The sequence below is a fragment of the Trichoplusia ni genome, chromosome 1 (genome assembly GCF_003590095.1).
Source record: "Trichoplusia ni isolate ovarian cell line Hi5 chromosome 1, tn1, whole genome shotgun sequence".
NCBI lineage: Eukaryota > Metazoa > Arthropoda > Insecta > Lepidoptera > Noctuidae > Trichoplusia > Trichoplusia ni.
Window position 1 is genome coordinate 4,046,801 of NC_039478.1, and position 17,647 is coordinate 4,064,447.

The 17,647-nt window shown below is 34.8% G+C and overlaps 1 protein-coding gene across 2 annotated transcripts in view; it reads left to right on the forward strand.

Annotated features, from left to right (window-relative positions):
• Positions 1-17,647, forward strand: part of LOC113508769 (rho GTPase-activating protein 1) — a 34,892-nt gene that overhangs the window by 5,433 nt on the left and 11,812 nt on the right. Inside the window, exon 3 of one of the 2 annotated variants that reach the window (XM_026891866.1) lies at positions 15,468-15,601. In XM_026891866.1, coding sequence (XP_026747667.1) covers positions 15,468-15,601 — 134 coding nt within the window. The remainder of the gene's footprint in view (positions 1-15,467; positions 15,602-17,647) is intronic. The other variant, XM_026891874.1, reaches the window with a different exon arrangement.

Genomic DNA, 17,647 nt, shown 5'->3' on the forward strand with positions numbered 1-17,647 from the left:
TGCAATTCTTGACATCTGGAATTCATTACTTTGTGGATTGATTTGAAAAAGTTGCCAATTTATAACTTCAATAAAAGATAATCAATTCTATTTCGATTGTTTTTTAAGACGTCTTTATAACGCTCTATGCATTCGTTTATTTAAATAATTATTACGAGGTTATGGTTATTTGAAAAGTGAAATGCCAGATTTACAATTAATTATTTAGATCATAACAAAACGCTCTGCACAGCACAATTTGACTATAATTCTGGATTATAGGAAAGCTCTGCACCTCTTTTAAACAGCTTCAAATATGAATATTTTTGTAACGTTATAATTCAAACAAAATCGACATTGATCTCTCGATTTTTTTTCAAATACCCGCTCTTTATTATTTTTCTGTTAAGTGACAACATCAATCATCATCAATCTGTTATGACAACTACGTCAAATACAAATAAATGTCACAAGTCGACTTCGTTTGCATTTGTAATATTTTGTTTTCTCGTGGAGTTATCTGAGCAACAAAAAAGGTTTCTAAATGGACTTCGACAAATTCTTCTTGCCTTACTGACCACGACCTCAACATGAATCCCGCTCGCGCTTCACACGATGAACCCTGCAAGAACTTGGACTCGATATCCGCTGATAATGACGAGCCCAGCTCTCACATCGGCCAGAGTTCTTCCCAGCCATTCACTAACTCATTCAAGAGGACATTTACGCTGTGTCAATTGTGGCTTAAATCTCACGAAATTACGAAGATATCTTTTGGAAATTGCAGAAGTGCGAAATCTTATAAACACTGGGTTCGACCACAACAGATAAATAGTTGGTCAATGGCACCATGTGTCATGTCTCCCTCTAAGAAATGCTTTATTCTGAGAAATCCTTGATAATGAATTTATGTATATCAGTAAAATGATTGCTAAAATACTGTATTTGTGAAAATAAAATCCAATTTATATATCCTAAAAACCCGGGCTTTTTGTAAAACCAATTCTTTAACCTTTGATTATTTAAGATGCATAATATCATTTCTGTATGCTATTATATGTGTGCATCCAGGGCCGAAATGACTATGATAGGTGGGCATTCCCCTTTGATAATATCGGTAAAAATCCCTACTAATGTTTTAAATGCGAAAGTTACTCTGTCTGTCCGTCTGTGTGTCTGTTACGCTTTCACGTCTAAACCACTGAACTAATTTTAATACAGAGATAGAGTTGACCTTGAGAAAGAACATAAGATAGTTTTTATCCCGGACTTTTGAAGAGTTCTCTTGGAAACGCGATATAAACGACCTCGACGCGGGCGAACCCGCGGACGAAAAGCTAGTATAATATAATAGGCATTTGCTAGTTTGATGTGAATAGGCCTCAACGATATGGCGAACCCACTTGACGAGAAAGTGCTACTCGCTCGCTGTTCTGTTAAGGTCTTAGAGATATGTATCTTCGTCTTAGTGAATGCTAGTATATACTTCCTGCAATTTCTATAAGTGGTAAAAGAGAAAGATTCCATTCCATTCCTTCGAATTTCTGCAAAGGACGCATAAATTCTATGGAGTATTCTAAAAACTTTCACTCACTGGATGTAAATGGCACGGTAGTCCGTTTTACTAGTCAACTTTTGACACGTAAACTTTAAGGGATTCTTACAAATAAGAAACAAGTAGAAACACAAATTTGCTGAGAAATTACGTGCCAACCATTACTTTACCGCGTTTTTTTAATTAGTTATTGTTACAGCGGCAACAGAAATACATTCTGTAGAAAGCAATTATGCTGTTCATGAAAGAGATAGACAGACAGATAGCTAGAGCAGCACCCGAAAAAGATTTTAAGCTGGAACATTTTAACTGGGTTGAGCAGGTCAGTTAGAGGAGATCGCTCCTTTCAAAACACTGGTACTCAGCCGCATTCGATTGGACTTGAAGCAGACATATTTGGGAAAAACGCAAGGATGACGATGATTCTAATGTCTACGAGGTTTTAAAATATTTTTATCATAAATATTTATTTGTCACTCAACCGAATTTTTAGCGTAATTGTAACGAACCGTCGTTGTTGTGAATAGAACTCGTAATTAAACGGTCTCTTAGATCACGATCAAGAAAATCTATATTAGTTATTCCAAAAGCAGACAGTAGCTCATTGCTATTTTGGGTCCGGACGTCGCGGTCGTCGGGGTCCTTTCATAGTGTTCCTATTTGCTCGCGATTTGTTCGGATGCTTTAAATATCTATGTTCAATTCATGTTCTTAGTTCTCGTCCAGCTCGCTGTTACTTTGATGTAAACGCAAAAACTAGGTTTCTTCTTCACTAGCAGTTGCACGTGACTCATTTTACATGGACTTTAGTTTTCAGTGCTGGACTGTGGTTCCCGTTTACTCCCAGAAACTCAAAATACCCAAAAACTACTGCACAAATTTCATTATCTATACTAATATATAAAGCTGAAGAGTTTGTTTGTTTGTTTGAACGCGCTAATCCCAGGAACTACTGGTCCAAATTGAAAAATTCTTTTGTTGAATAGACCATTCATCGAGGAAGGCTTTAGGCTATAAACCATCACGCTGCGACTAATAGGAGCGAAGATACAATGGAGAATGTGAAAAAAACAGGGCAGGTATAAATCATGACTTATATCTAGTACCCACGGGGACGAAGTCGCGGGCAACAGCGAGTATTACATAAACGCCACTATGACCCCTTACTACCCTTTTTTCCAGTTAAAAAGTAGCCTATGTCCTTTCTCACGCTTTAAACTTTGTGTGTACCAAACTACAATTATAATCGGTTTTCTAGTTTTGTCCTGAATGTGAGACAGACAGAGATACTTTCGAATTTATAAAATTACCATGCGTTAGCATTAAAAGGTCATAGAATAATGCTCTGGTTTTAGCTAAAGCTTTTAGGTTTTGTCTGAATACTCTAATATAAACTCACCCTAATGCACCGACTACCATTGTGAAAGATTCTCTGAATAGGTCGTTACAAATTTAGTTCTAGGTGACATAGTTACGAGTTAGTTCACTTAGTTCCCATTTTCCGTAACGAGAAATCAAGAAATAGGAGAAATTATATTTGTGCTAACAAACATATCCTGGAGGCCTTTTGCTTCTCTTCTTCTATAATATATGAAACATACATTGATGATATATGACAAAGCTCATAACGCAAATGTAGAACGGGAAAACAATCAATCTTTACTAACACGTTAGAACGTTTTTAGCACTATTTTAACATACTTTATAAGAGGATGTTTCCCAATATTTAGACCGGATCTTTCTAGGTATGCGCGCGCGAATGATTTCGTTTTTAAATCGATACAATGTTTACGAAGAAAATTGTCACGTGACTTAAATCCAACATGGCGGACGTCCAAGATGGCGGACAGGCTATTTGAAATGCACCCCCATGTATTGGTATCAAATGCAAGGTTTGCTGTCAGGAATACGAAAAATGTCTAAGAGCCTATTAGTATTTTAAATTAATGGGCGTAGGGCGCTTCTTAAGGACTGATATATGGAGCTACATACGTTTTTTTTTTTTTAAAATACAATTTATTTTTTATTAATTGATTTATAAATTGTGTACTCGAGTGGGAAATATTTTTAATATTCCCCACTTTTTAGTTTCTTTCATCATTAAAGCGTTTTTGTATTTTTACACTACATATTTTAGTAGGTACGTATAAACGTGTTTTTAGTTTTTTAAACCATTTTAGGTTTGTTATTATACTTATATAATACGTTATGATACTTATAGGGCGCATTCTACAAACCTTAGCGAACCGTCCCCTTTTATTACAATTGTGGCCTTGTGTTTCATGTTACTAGTGCTGTCTCACTATTAGAATTACTAGGCTTTCTTCTTTCTCTTTTCGGCTGGCACTGAGGTTTTGGATCGTCTGTCTTTCTTCATCCAGTAAGAGCCACGCTAGCCCCAATACACGGTATGTTGATGGCAATGTACTTAGAATCTCAGTTATTGCTGCTGTGGCACTGTGATCACCAGTCTTCGTAGCTGCATTGCTGTTTTCCACCTTGGACGAATGCTGTGCCATTTTATACCTGGCACTGTGAACATTTTGAAAAAATTGTTTATGAATGCCATCCCTACTATCCCTACTAATATTATAAATGTGAAAATAACTCTGTCTGTCTGTCTATTACGCTTTCACGTCTAAACCACTGAACTGATTTTAATGAAATTTGATACGGATATAGAGTTGACCTTGAGAAAGAACGTAGGATAGTTTTTATCCCGGACTTTTGAAGAGTTCTCTTGGAAACGCGATATAACCGACTTCGACGCGAGTGAAGCTGCGGGCGAAAAGCTAGTTTTGTAATATTTTGATTTTTGTTCATAAATGGCTTCTATTTTTTTCATTACTCTTTTAACAGTCCCGCAGTTTTTGATAAGAGATCCCTAAACGACGTCAGAATGAACGTGGCCGTCGCGGTCGTCTTTATATCACAGCACTTGAACCCCACTGGTTTCATGGTCTTGCCTTTTCTCTTTAATCCTTTTGTTCTCAATGGGCATTTCACTTTAATTGTTTAGATTATCTTCCGAAAAAGTTTTAAATATTCATGCGTTACCTCCACTATTATACTTTTCAATCGGTTGTAATATTGTTCATAACTAGACGCTTTTGTTTAAACATTTAATGTTCGTGTGCTTTTGCTTCATAACTTATTTGGATCAGGAAGTATCTTTTAGAAAACTTTATTAATATTTTTTAAATCAACATATATACTAAATTTGCCTTTCTGTAATATGATAGCAATGACATAAACTAAAAACATGATATACAAAGGCAGATAAACTACTTTATGAATTTATTAACTTATCAATGTTTATGATTTTCTAGTATATAATCTACATCTATATTAGTAATATTATACAGCCGAAATAGAGTAAGAGCCCGTGGACCCCAGACCTACGTTATTTTATATAAGCTGAAACTTTGACAGCGGTTGCTCCCAACATAGGAAAGACAATTTAGAGTTTGAGTCATGGTGGCTTTGGCAAAAAAACGGTATTAACGGTAGTAAAGGTCCCAAAACCAACGATCTGATTAGTTCAAATTATAAAGTGCCTTTTTTCATTAACACCTTCAGCATATTATTAAAAATCACGATATGCATTGCCAGATACTTAGCATCCCATCAAAAACAATACTTGTCAAAAAAACCAAGTCTAGCAAATCAGTTGTTCTGCGGTAAAATGTTGTAATACCAAGTCGGTTATTAATTTATTCAGCCTCTACTTAAGTGACTTTCTGTCTTAATACGTCCAGTATCTAAGACCACGATCGTGGTCGATAACAATTGAAAAGCAATTTTATTGTGTCTGGAATCTCCTTACTCGAAGCATTAAGTTGTTACGTAATAATGAACAGCATCTTATAGTGACGTAAACGAAAACACGTGTAAATTCAATCGCCGGAAAACACATGTAAATTCAATTATTTAGTGCGATGGCCAAGTCTCGATATCTAATATATAAAATTCCCGTGTCACGATGTTAGTTACCGTACTCCTCCGAAACGGCTTAACAGATTTTTTCCAAATTTTATATGCGTATTCAGTAGGTCTGAGAATCGACCAACATCTATTTTTCATACCCCCAAGTGTTAAGGGTTGCCACTAAAAAAATATATTTCATTTTTCGGACGAAATTTTTTGTTTTTATTTTTTTATAATGTAGCATTAAAAATACATACAACTAGAAATAATTTATTAGGTAAAACAACGTTTGCTGGGTCAGCTAGTATTTATATAAAACATTCAAGAATTTTAATATTGATATACGTCTTGATTCATACACCAAACACTACTTATATTCCAAATTTGAAGCTTCTAGGTCTGCTAGAAGTGCCTTAGACTTTTGATGATCGGTGAGTCAGTCAGTGACTGACAAAATTAAGAAATTTGACCCGTTATAATTCTTAAAATACTGTTTCAAATTGAATGAAATTTGAAATTTACGTGTCTTTACAATGCCTGCATAGTTACTGAAAATTTCAGTCTTCTAGTTTTATTCACAACGAAGTTACAGGGGTCGAAAATGGTCTGAATTGCTTCGAGAAAAGGATGGTACGGTCGTGACGCTTTTTTTCTCGACTTGGTGGAGGCACGGCCGTGCCCTCAGATAGTGGCAATACCTTGCCAGACACCTTTAATGTTCATGAAATTGTAATTTAACTTACGTGACAGTATAAACGCTGATTTTTATATAAACACTTGGGTAATAGGTAGATGATGTTTTCTAATTAGCCAGACAGTTTTGATAGTTCCAATCCCTTGCCTGGCACCTTTAGTAGCGCTTAGACACCATGACCCAAACACCATTGTTCTCTAAGTTTCAGCTTTTATAAAATAACGTAGGTCTGGCGTCCACGGACTCTTAGACTCAAAAAAATTATTTTTTGAAAGTCCGACCAAAATAGGTCGAAAAAAACATCCTAGTCCTCTCTTTTCCCTAAAACTATTATTCTGTAAAAAGTTAAAAAAGTTCTCTAACTCATATCTTCATAACCACGCAGACGTAGCTTGTTACTCAAGGGTGATAATGCTTTCGCTTGCTCGATTTATCAGATACTTTAAAACAAGAATGCCTTACCCAGGTGCCGTAAAATAATCACACTAAAACATATCTATGTGGTAAAAGATTCAGATTTTTGGCCGTAGGTGCGACACCATGCAAGTAATTCGGTCTGAAGTAGGTTTTTATTCTGACTTATTTATCAACGTAGGAATTAAAATATTGTCCAATTGTGGCATCTAATCTGACAACTCACTCCATACCAAATTTCCTCAAAATTAATAGGTATGTACTGCCGTTCGACCATGTAGAGGCATTACTAGTGAAATAACTCCTTCGAAACGACACGACCGATTCTTATGAAATTTTGTGTGCAAACTGGGTAGGTCTGAGAATCGGACATCTATTTTTCATTCCGCTTTTTTTCTGTTCTGTAAAACTAATCTGTACAGCAAGACGAACGTGTTTAGGTCGGCTAGTTAGGGTTTAATGATAAGTATTTTATTTTTAATTATTAATGCCTTTGTACTTTACGTTTCGTTTCAAATGAATTACAATTTTATTGTAATTAAGACAACCGGATAGGTGAAAAGAAAAAAAATCCAGATATTGTGAAGTCTGAAATGGAAATGCAGAAGATGTTCTAAGATTTGCAAATCTTGTAGTTAGCCTCCTCTCCTCCTTAGCTACCTTTAAAGAAGAGTAACAAAAAAATTGCTAGTATTATTTTTTACTAAACCAGATGACTTCAATTTATAAGTTTTAATATTTATCGTTAACTAATAAGTTCTCTCTTAAACTTTTTTCTGTATTTTTAGAATATATCCATTTGTTTTCTTACTTTAAGAGAAAACTTTTCTCGAAGACATCAACGCGTGGTATTACTCCTATGTATCTTAGAACTAAGATGGATTACTTTAAGAAAACGACAACATATCAATTTTTGAAAAAAAAATGGTAGAGACATCACTGAGTTTCTAGAATATTACATAAGGTATCGCGGGTTGAAGCTTGTTTACTCTGAGTGACTGAATCCAGTCCCTTTTTTAACCTTACCTTAATGCCTTTCCTAGCGAGTGTTGTCGGCCAAAAATTGCTCCAAAGTTTTAAATTTGATAATTTTTTTTAGTTGATATTTACCATTTGATTCTGGATGGTAATACACATATCAACAGAGGTGAGGGTTTAAAAACGGTGTTAGATTCGTAGTACTCCACTATAAAATTCATTTCTTTGCTCTATTGTCAAGTATAAGTCGGACTTAACTCGTTCTTTAAAAAAAATATAAAGAAAACGCATTTAAGCTAGCTAAAAAAAACCAATGTATCGAATACAAATTTGTGGTTTTCTACGCATAGGTAACGAAATGAAAGAGGCCGCGGCCATTTCGCTTTGCCTGTTGATATAGTGGTTAGGGACCTGAGTGCTACACCACCGGAGCAGTAATTGAACTTCAATTTCCACCCTGGACAATTGTTTGTGAGATGAGCACGATCATTTATTCTGTGGCTGGGTGTAATTAATCTATATCTATACTTCTATACTAATATATAAAGCTGAAGAGTTTGTTTGGACGCGCTAATCTCATTAACTACTGGTTCAAATTGTTTTTGTGCTATATACCATCACGCTACGACTAATAGGAGCGAAGAAAAAGTCATAACTTTATATCTATTAACCACGCAGACGAAGTCGCGGGCAACAGCTAGTCTTCTAATATATAAAATTTCCGTGTCACGATGTTAGTTACCGTACTCCTCCGAAACGGTTCAACCGATTTTTATGAAATTTTGTATACATATTGCGTAGGTCTGAGAATAGAACAACATCTATTTTTCATACCCCTAAGTGATAAGGGTTGCTCACAATAAAATTATTATTTTTTATTTTTTGGACGATATATATTTTTTTTATAATGTGGCATTAAAAATACATACAACTAGAAAAAAATATTCTGCAAAACAACGTTTGCTGGGTCAGGTAGTTTATCTATATTATTTATTGTACATAAAACAAGCTTTGCTTAGTTTAAGACTACGGCGATTCCACCGATTCCACGTCCACCTTCGTATACTGAAATAGGTTACGAGAGGTGAGCCACTTATACGTCTAATAAGGTGATGCTATGTATGGTGGTAATGGTGGTATCGTGCTGTGTATTCTAACCTATTGGAAGAATGTCGTTAATTGTGAGATATTACTGATCGTACAACTACCGTTTCGGCTCGAGTACGACTCAAGGAGGAGATTGAGAGTTAATTGGTGAGCAGGGAAAGTAGCCCGACGAACAAAGAAAGAAATAAGATACCCACCTATAGTTCTGACCTTCAGATGGTCAGCTATTCAGGTCTAAATAAAAAGTATATTAAACTTATTGCAACGGTTTCATTAAAAAAAAACCTTTTACCGCATAGATGAAAATTCGTGATCACCCATATAATTTCTTTATTTCATTAATTTTTTTTTAGAAACCAAAACATGTATACTTTTTATCGTAACCTAATCATATTATAAACTTAACAAATATCTTCTAACGTTAAAAAATTCCCGTGTCACGGGATAGTTACCGTACTCCTCCGAAACGGTTCGAGCGATTTTTATGAAATTTTGTACACATATTGGGTAGGTCTGAAAATGGAACAACATCTATTTTTCATACCCCTATGTGATAAGGGTTGCTCAAACTAAAAAAAAAATTGTATGTTTTTATTTTTTTATAATGTGGCATTAAAAATACATACAACTAGAAAAAATAAATATTCGGCAAAACAACGTTAGCTGGGTCAGCTAGTATTAATGTAAAGTCCACTGCGTATCCACTACAATGGCAAATAATCGTCGAACCAAATGAAGTTTTAAGTTAATTAAGAAAACACTTACTCGATCTAAATTAGGCATCAAGAATAAAATAACTATTTGCTGCGCGTCGTGTTGGTTCTTACAGTTAAAAAGCAGCTTATGTAAACACTAGCTGTGGTTAGTGGTTAGAAGATATGAGTTATGATTTACACCTACCCACATGATTTATACTTGTCCACATTTTCCATTGTATCTTCGCTCCTATTAGTCGCAGCGTGATGATAGTCTCTTCAATACAAAAATAATTTTTCAATTTGAACCAGTAGTTCCTGGATTAGCGCCTTCAAACAAACAAACTCTTCAGCTTTATATATTAGTATAGATTTAGGGTAGTTCTTTACCGACGTATCAGCTACGGCCATACTAAATTTCATACACTCAAACCTGCAAACAACGAACATACTTTCCGCTTTTAGTATTAACGTGAAAAAATGTAAGTATATTAGCGATCGGACCCTGTCTGCGAGCTATTGAGTTACATTTGCCAATTATGTCCATATAAATTTACACAGAAAAAAAAAAACAAATAATAGGAAAAAAAAACGAAAACGTACCAAAATCTCCCATTTTGAATTTAATCTTATCGCTTTTCGAAAATTCTGCGTCGTGGTGGCCTTACCGTTATTCTAAGACACGACTGACAAAGGGAGAACGATAAAGGGGGGGGGGTGAGGAAACCTAGATTCCAAATACATAATCTGAAGACGCCAACCCACAGTGAGCTACCGTAGTGATCAAATGCTGTGCCTTTTAAATTGGATCGTATAAGTATGGTTTTTCGAAAATCCTACATAATTCGAAGTACTTCATTAATATATACTTATAATATCATTATTAGTTTCCAATCCCACCATATAAACTAGGTTTACAATACAATTACCCGCTGAAAGCTTTCCGAATACAAATAAACAGTATTAACTTCGACAGAAACCCCATCATGTGGTTTAGATTTCATTCCAGGTAATATTCGAATTCAATTAATGTCACTGTTTTATAATGAACCTTATCCCGATTTTGCTTTGTATTACATGTCATTTGTCATCAAAGACATGACTATAATTAAAACCAAATGTTTATTCATATTCGAATGTAATGATATCAAACTACGATGTATTGTTTCCATGAAACTCCGATATTTAAAATGAGGCTTCATTTAAATCCATGAATAAAAATATATTTTTGTTATTTATCTTATTCTTCTTTAAGAAACGATTCCCGCAGTAAGGAATTTGAACCTTGTGCCGCGGGGGGATTTACAAACATACAATTCACATGCACAAAGACACCCAAACTCAGAACAAGCATTCGTGGATCACACAAATGCTGGACCTACGCGGGGATCAAACCCACGGCACATCGCGCACAGTGGGTTTGGTGTGGTGACCTCAACCACTCGGCTATCCGTGCAGTAAACTTCAATTGCGTTAACCTAAATTGTCCTTAGAAACCTTGTTATAACTTTAAACAAGTGCTTTCGAAATTCGTCTCAATGTGCTTTTTCTAGTCTAAAATACATATTTCATGTATTTCATTCTTAACTACCAATATTATGAAATTCAGGGATTTTTCATTTTGGGACATCTAAAATATAGACCTCATTTATTTGAAATAAAGATACAAACGAAAACGAAACGAAACCCGTACACATGCAACACAAGTTCGGGGGAGGGGAGGATTGTCAGTACAGGATCGATAGTCCATTATTAAGCATTAGCCATTTACAATTGAGAGATTTTTAAGGGAAAAGATTCTTCATAATCGCCACTTCTTACACTACTACACCTACATGACTTTCGCTTACGCGAAATATTATACTTTAGAAAAAAAAACGTGTCCGCGTCGAGTTAGACCAGGCTCGATAATTTTTAAAACCAAAAAAAATATAGTCGAATAAAACCCATTAGAAAAGGAGGAGAATATTAAAAAATGAAAGAAAAATAATTTACGGGCGATCTGAGATCGGGAAGGGGATGAGGGTGAGTTTTTAAGGGTAAAAAACGGATTTTCTCGATTTCCGGCAAAACTAAAAGTCGTATCGAAAAAAGTCAAATGGCAAAGTTGTAGGTAATAAAAAGATCTAAAACTTTTGTATTTACACTTTTTTCGCATAACCTCAAAATGTATGTGAAAAATCCAAAAACCAAGGTTTTGGTTTTTTATTTTTATCTTTTACAAAAATTGTTTTTTTTTAACGAAATTTGGTGAAAATTTACCTATATATGTTCCAAATACGCTGTTATTTATCTGATTATAAATATTTATTTTTTTACCTTATTTTGAATTAATATAAAAAAACACCCTAATTTTCAATCAAAAATTCACTCGTCAAAATATCAGCATTTTTCAAAAAGTTGGTATGGTTTCTGTTTGTTGAAATCTCTACTTTCCGATGGTGAAAAAAATATACACCTTGATTTTTAAGTGGCTTACAAAAGCAGCCCAGTTCATGTATCCAATGACTAGAACACGTTCATGATAAAAAAAATGATATTTATAACATTTGAATAAATTTAAAATGCAATTTTTATTCAATATTATGATGCAATTCGTAGGTTTTTAGAAACACAGCTCTGTTGCGAGCGCGGTCCGAGCCTTGTAACAATGGTGAGGGGCGCGGGCGGCGGCGTTTTTATAATTTTTAAGAGTATATTTCAGATTTCTCTTGTTTAATTTTTCTTCGTACTTATCTTGGTTGATGTTAAAAAAAAATCGCGCCTATGGGGTATTTTACGTCGGATACATGAACTGGGCTGCTTTTGTAAGACGACTAAAAAATCACCGTGTATATGTTACTACAGTAAATCTTTAAATAAATACACGTGCACGCTGAGTTTCTTGAAGATAATTGTGACAAGTTTACTTAAAAAAAAAACAATAAAAACTTTTCGAATCTGCATAAGAAGGTAAATACTAACTTTATTTTTACCTGTATCAATCAACTCAAACATAAAAATCGTAAAATTTTCTTTAAAAAATAGAATGCTTGTTTAAAAATATTGTAATGAATAACGTAATCAGAATAAAGCATAAAGCAAATCTACATTTAATAACGAAATTTTCATTTATATTTATGTATAATGAGATTTTCTATGACATAAATGTAATTAGCATTAAATAAATCGACTTTTTAATTGAAACGAATTGCAGCAATCACATTTTTAGATGAAATTATCTATAATAATAACAGAAACCTAATATAACATAATAACAGAAACCATACCAACTTTTTGAAAAAAGCTGATATTTTGACGGGTGAATTTTCGATTGAAATTTAGGGTGTTTTTTGATATTAATTCAAAATGAGGTGAAAAAATAAATATTTTTAATCAAATAAATTACAGCGTATTTGGGACATAAATAGGTAAGTTTTCACCGAATTTCGTTAAAAAAAAAAAACAATTTTAGTAAAAGATAAAAATAAAAAGCCAAACGATTAGTTTTTGGATTTTTTACATAAATTTTGAGGTTATGTGAAAAAATTGTAAATACAAAAGTTAAAGATCTTTTTAGTACCTACAACTTTGCCATTTGCCTTTTTTCGATACGACTTTTAGTTTTGCCGGAAATCGAGAAAAACCGTTTTTTACCCTTAAAAACTCACCCCCATCCCCTCTCGACCTCAGATCGCCCGTAAATTATTTTTCCTTTCATTTTTAGGGTTCCGTACGTCTGAATACAAAAACGGAACCCTTATAGGATCACTCGTGTGTCTGTCCGTCCGTCGCTTACACTTAATTATCTCCGAATCTATTAGACTGATTAAGTTGAAATTTGGTACACATATCAATTCCTGTGACCCAAACACAGAGGTGTGGCGTGAGCAGATGAAATCTGTATATGGGGGTCATTTTTGGGGGGGAAGGGGAAAATTAAAAAAAAACCTGAAAACTGCATCGTGTGGCATATCAAATGAAAGGTCTTGTTGAGAAGATCTTAAATGTATTTCTTTGTAATTTTAAAATAAATAGTTTCCAAGTTATTCAAGAAAATAGACGAAAATTGACCCCCCCCCCCTTATCTCCGAAACTACTGAACCTAAAATTTTGAAAAAAATACAGAAATTAGTTTTCTCCTTATAGATTATAGGAAAACCTATAAGAAGTCCATGATATTAAAATAACATGGTAAATCACTCAATATTGTGCGTACCAACTTACATTTGCAGGTGGAATGTGTGGGAGAACATATTTTTTAACTCCAAAAACATGATAGGTAACATCGTACGGAACCCTCTTCACGCGAGTTCAACTCGCACTTGTCCCCTTTTTTATAATATTTCCCTCCTTTTCGAATGGGTTTCATCCTACTATTATTATTTTTTCACTCTTTATTATTTTTCAAGGCTTCTGCCCTGGTCTAAGTTTCCATCATGTCATAACGATACTGTAGGTACATGTTGCAAGGCGTTAAGACCCTCGATGCAAATGATTTATTTAATAATAGTTAGTCCATAAATATAAGTAGTTTCGCCAAGTTAACGATTGCATGTCCCCTCCACTCTGTATTTAGTTTGAGACAAGACCTACATATGTATATAGAATTGGATCAGTGCGCAAGTTAGGGTCGATGTGCGTAACTGCGGAATCTTATTACAAAGGGCCATCGCTGACTGTATAGTCGTGTACGTTATCTATACAATTATGCATCTCCCAACCCCTTGCAAGGATAATCGGGATTGTGTCTACACGTATTCGGGGAATACCGTAGTGCACATAATACGGCAGCAGTCGGACTAACACTATTCAACACTAGCCTATTAGTCTATTGATGCAATCTGATAGGCGCCCCATAATACAATGCTATTCCTACCAAATTAATGCTAATTAAAACATCAATGATATACATACGTGCTATATTGCTGCGTATAATGATATATGTAAAAAATAAACGTGTTTCTCCTCTCAGGCAAATATGCCCTCAAAATATGACGAGGATGGCTCTAGCCATTTCGGACGAGTTGAATTACGTACACCGTGGCACGAGAATTTACGAACCCCTCCGACAATAGCTAGCGTTGATAGAAAACGTTAATTTGTATGGAGATGACAGAGTACCCTCACGTATATAATCGAAACAAAACTAAATTTCCATTAACCTGAGCGTTATTTATGGAATTAATGAGCGTTATTGTAGAACTGTCGCTGGTCTAGATGTGGTAATTGGCTGGTTGGATATATTAAAAACGGGATCATAGCTTTCCGTTATGGTGAACAAAAAATACCAACAAAAAAAAGAGAAAAAAAATAGTTTCGAGTGCCGTAGAAATTAGCGAAATCTTAACATACCTTCTCATACCCCGTAGTCTTGATTCAAATTATTATTAATTCAAAACAAGATTGAAGAAAGTAAATGAATCATGTAAATCGTATAATTTTGTAACTATTCTGAAGGCGACTAATAAAAGTTGTTCACGGACTGTCTGTGACAAGTGACCTAATTCTACATTTAGCTCATTCAGCAACACTAGAACGTTAGTCAGTTTAAGTCACTGTTAAATCACATGCTGTCTCAGTCACTTTAACAAGGAAAGTGATAGAAACTTGAGACCGTTTTGCATGTTCCGTTTTATCTGCCGCCTATAAATAAAGAACGCCTCAAGTCTCATTAGTAAATGACTTAATGAGAGACTTTGATCAATATTCTAATGACATTTGACTAATATCACTTTTTTGTGTGTTTTTTGTTACGTGTGCACATTTTTTAATCAACATCCGTACTATAGAGTTTAATTCTTGTGTGTGTTCACAAATATTCGTTGATCACATAAAAGGATTGTCCTAAGCGAGGACCGAATCAGCAATACGTCGCGATCAGTGATTTGGCGTGGTGATCTCAAACATTCGGCTATCTGCTATAAATTTATAGCTTTAAAAATAACCATACTAATATCAAAAATATCTACGTTACTTTGTCTGTTTCACGTTCACAGCTAAGAAATCAGCATAAAACAATATGCTTTTTATATAATACCATATACATAATTATGCTGTTTGCTCATAATGGTGCGGCCATCATCTCATACCGGTATAGTCCATAACAAAAGACAGTATTATTAGTGAATGATTGTAGTTTTGTCCACAGCGCCGCTGCCTCCAGAGTTGCTGGACATACCTGATGATCTTCTAGAACGTTCCGCCAGCGACGGCACCATCGAAGAAAACTTTGAGGAGGAGTTGGCGTCCGCACCCGAAGTCTATGCAGAGGTAACCCTCTTATTTCTAGATGTTCGATATGTATTTAACAAAAAAAAGTCGGTCTTTTATAGAATCAGTCATTTAAAGAATTGTAAATTGCAAGAATTGGTCCATTATAGACAATAAAAAAATAAATCGACCCCCTAAACATTTAACTTACATTTTGATCAACTCAACATCAATACGAAGCATTTAATTTCACCAGTTGATCATAGTCGTTAGCCTTAAGTAGACAAAAATAGCTGTCGCACGAACGCGAAGTTTCAGATGTACGTATGGAGTTATGAAAATGCCTTTTGTAGCGAAGGAATTGTTACCGAATTTATGACCGAAATACCCATCCAATTGCCTTCAGCGGCGTATCGACCGGATCGCACCGGGCGGCTGATAGTTCATTAGTTATTGTGTCTATTTTCACTCAGCGTTGCTTGCGTAAATAACATTTTGGATTTTGGACTGATGTTGCGAACATCTATAGCTAGACCAAGTTCAGTGCTCCTATTTGCGTACACCATCATGCTGTTACACGAATACACAGATTATTATTCATACTCGCTTCTAAAGGCTTTAGTTTGATTTTGTTCGCGTTACATTGTTTGGATGTGTGAGTGCATTTATTAAGCCGAAACCCAAATGGCGGGGTGTTATAAGTTTGCCGTGACGTGCATGTGGACGTCGGCACCATTGTTATTCAGGAGCGGATAAAGGCATTTTGTTTTTGATTCTTTAATGGGTTATTGGCCGAAGGTGCTTTTAGCTATGTTTCATGAATATCAGTTAAAGATGACTGCCGTTATAAAATGGTTAATTACACATGTTTAAGAAACTTCTTAAGTATCAAGTGAAAAGGCTGACAAGTAGAATAATTAACTAAATGACGAAAGACAAATTTCGTTTAATTGTTTAATATGTACTGCTTTATTTAACAACGGCTATAAATAGACGTGGTGTAGCGGAATGGACTAAATACAGCCTTGTGATTTTTAAGTATTTCTTTTATTGCTTAATTACTCAGTCTAGTTTTAGTAATTGATATTATGTTATGAAAAGTATAAATCATTTTTCCACATAATTTTAAAATTTTAAAGAAATAAGTATAACGCTGCGCGCATATCATAATAATGTCTATTACTAGCTGTTGCGCGTGTTCATGAACATGGGACAGGATCTGTCAGGCGTTTAACAAATGGATTAAATAGTTAGTTGTCGATAAATATAAGTTAAAAACTAATCATGACCAATATTAACGTGATAAAGAGTTTGTTCGTTTGTTTAATCGAACGCGCTAATCTCAGGAATTCCACAACGCTTTAACACATTACCTTATGGTTGACCGCGCCACGGACTCGCTATGTGAGACCTCATAGCTCTCAAAGTATCCTGCCACACTGAAGCAGCAAGCTAATTACCAACCTCTTTCAGTATTCCTAATACCCTACTATAATATGATTGAGTTCTCTTAAAATATTACGCACGTGTTTATATTCATTAGTACGTAAACATTTACTTGGCAGTCGGTAGTCGGCATTCTATGGGCTTATGAAAGGAGAACAAGAGCGCTTGAAACCTCTAGGCTTCTTCAAATAAGCGGTACTGATACTACTACACAAATTATGCTACCATTAAAATACACACCTGACTCAGTTATTTTCTTAAGACAATTGTAGGAAATATTCACAAACAAAGTATCATACATTTGCTACTTTGACCTGAATAACGTTACGTCTCTTAAAAGCTCTGACAATGGTAGCTATGTAAACACGTGAACATCTCTGACCTAACTAAATATGCATTGAATTAAAAATAATATTATAAATGCGAAAGTAACTCTATGTGTCTGTCTGTCTGTTACGCTTTCACGTCTAAACTACTGAACTGATTTTGATGAAATTTGGTACAGAGATAGAGTTGACCTTGAGAAAGAACATAGGATAGTTTTTATCCCGGACTTTTGAAGAGTTCTCTTGGAAACGCGATATAACCGACCTCGACGCGGGCGAAGCCGCGGGCGAAAAGCTAGTTAAAAATAATAATACTCAACTAAATGGTTCCGTG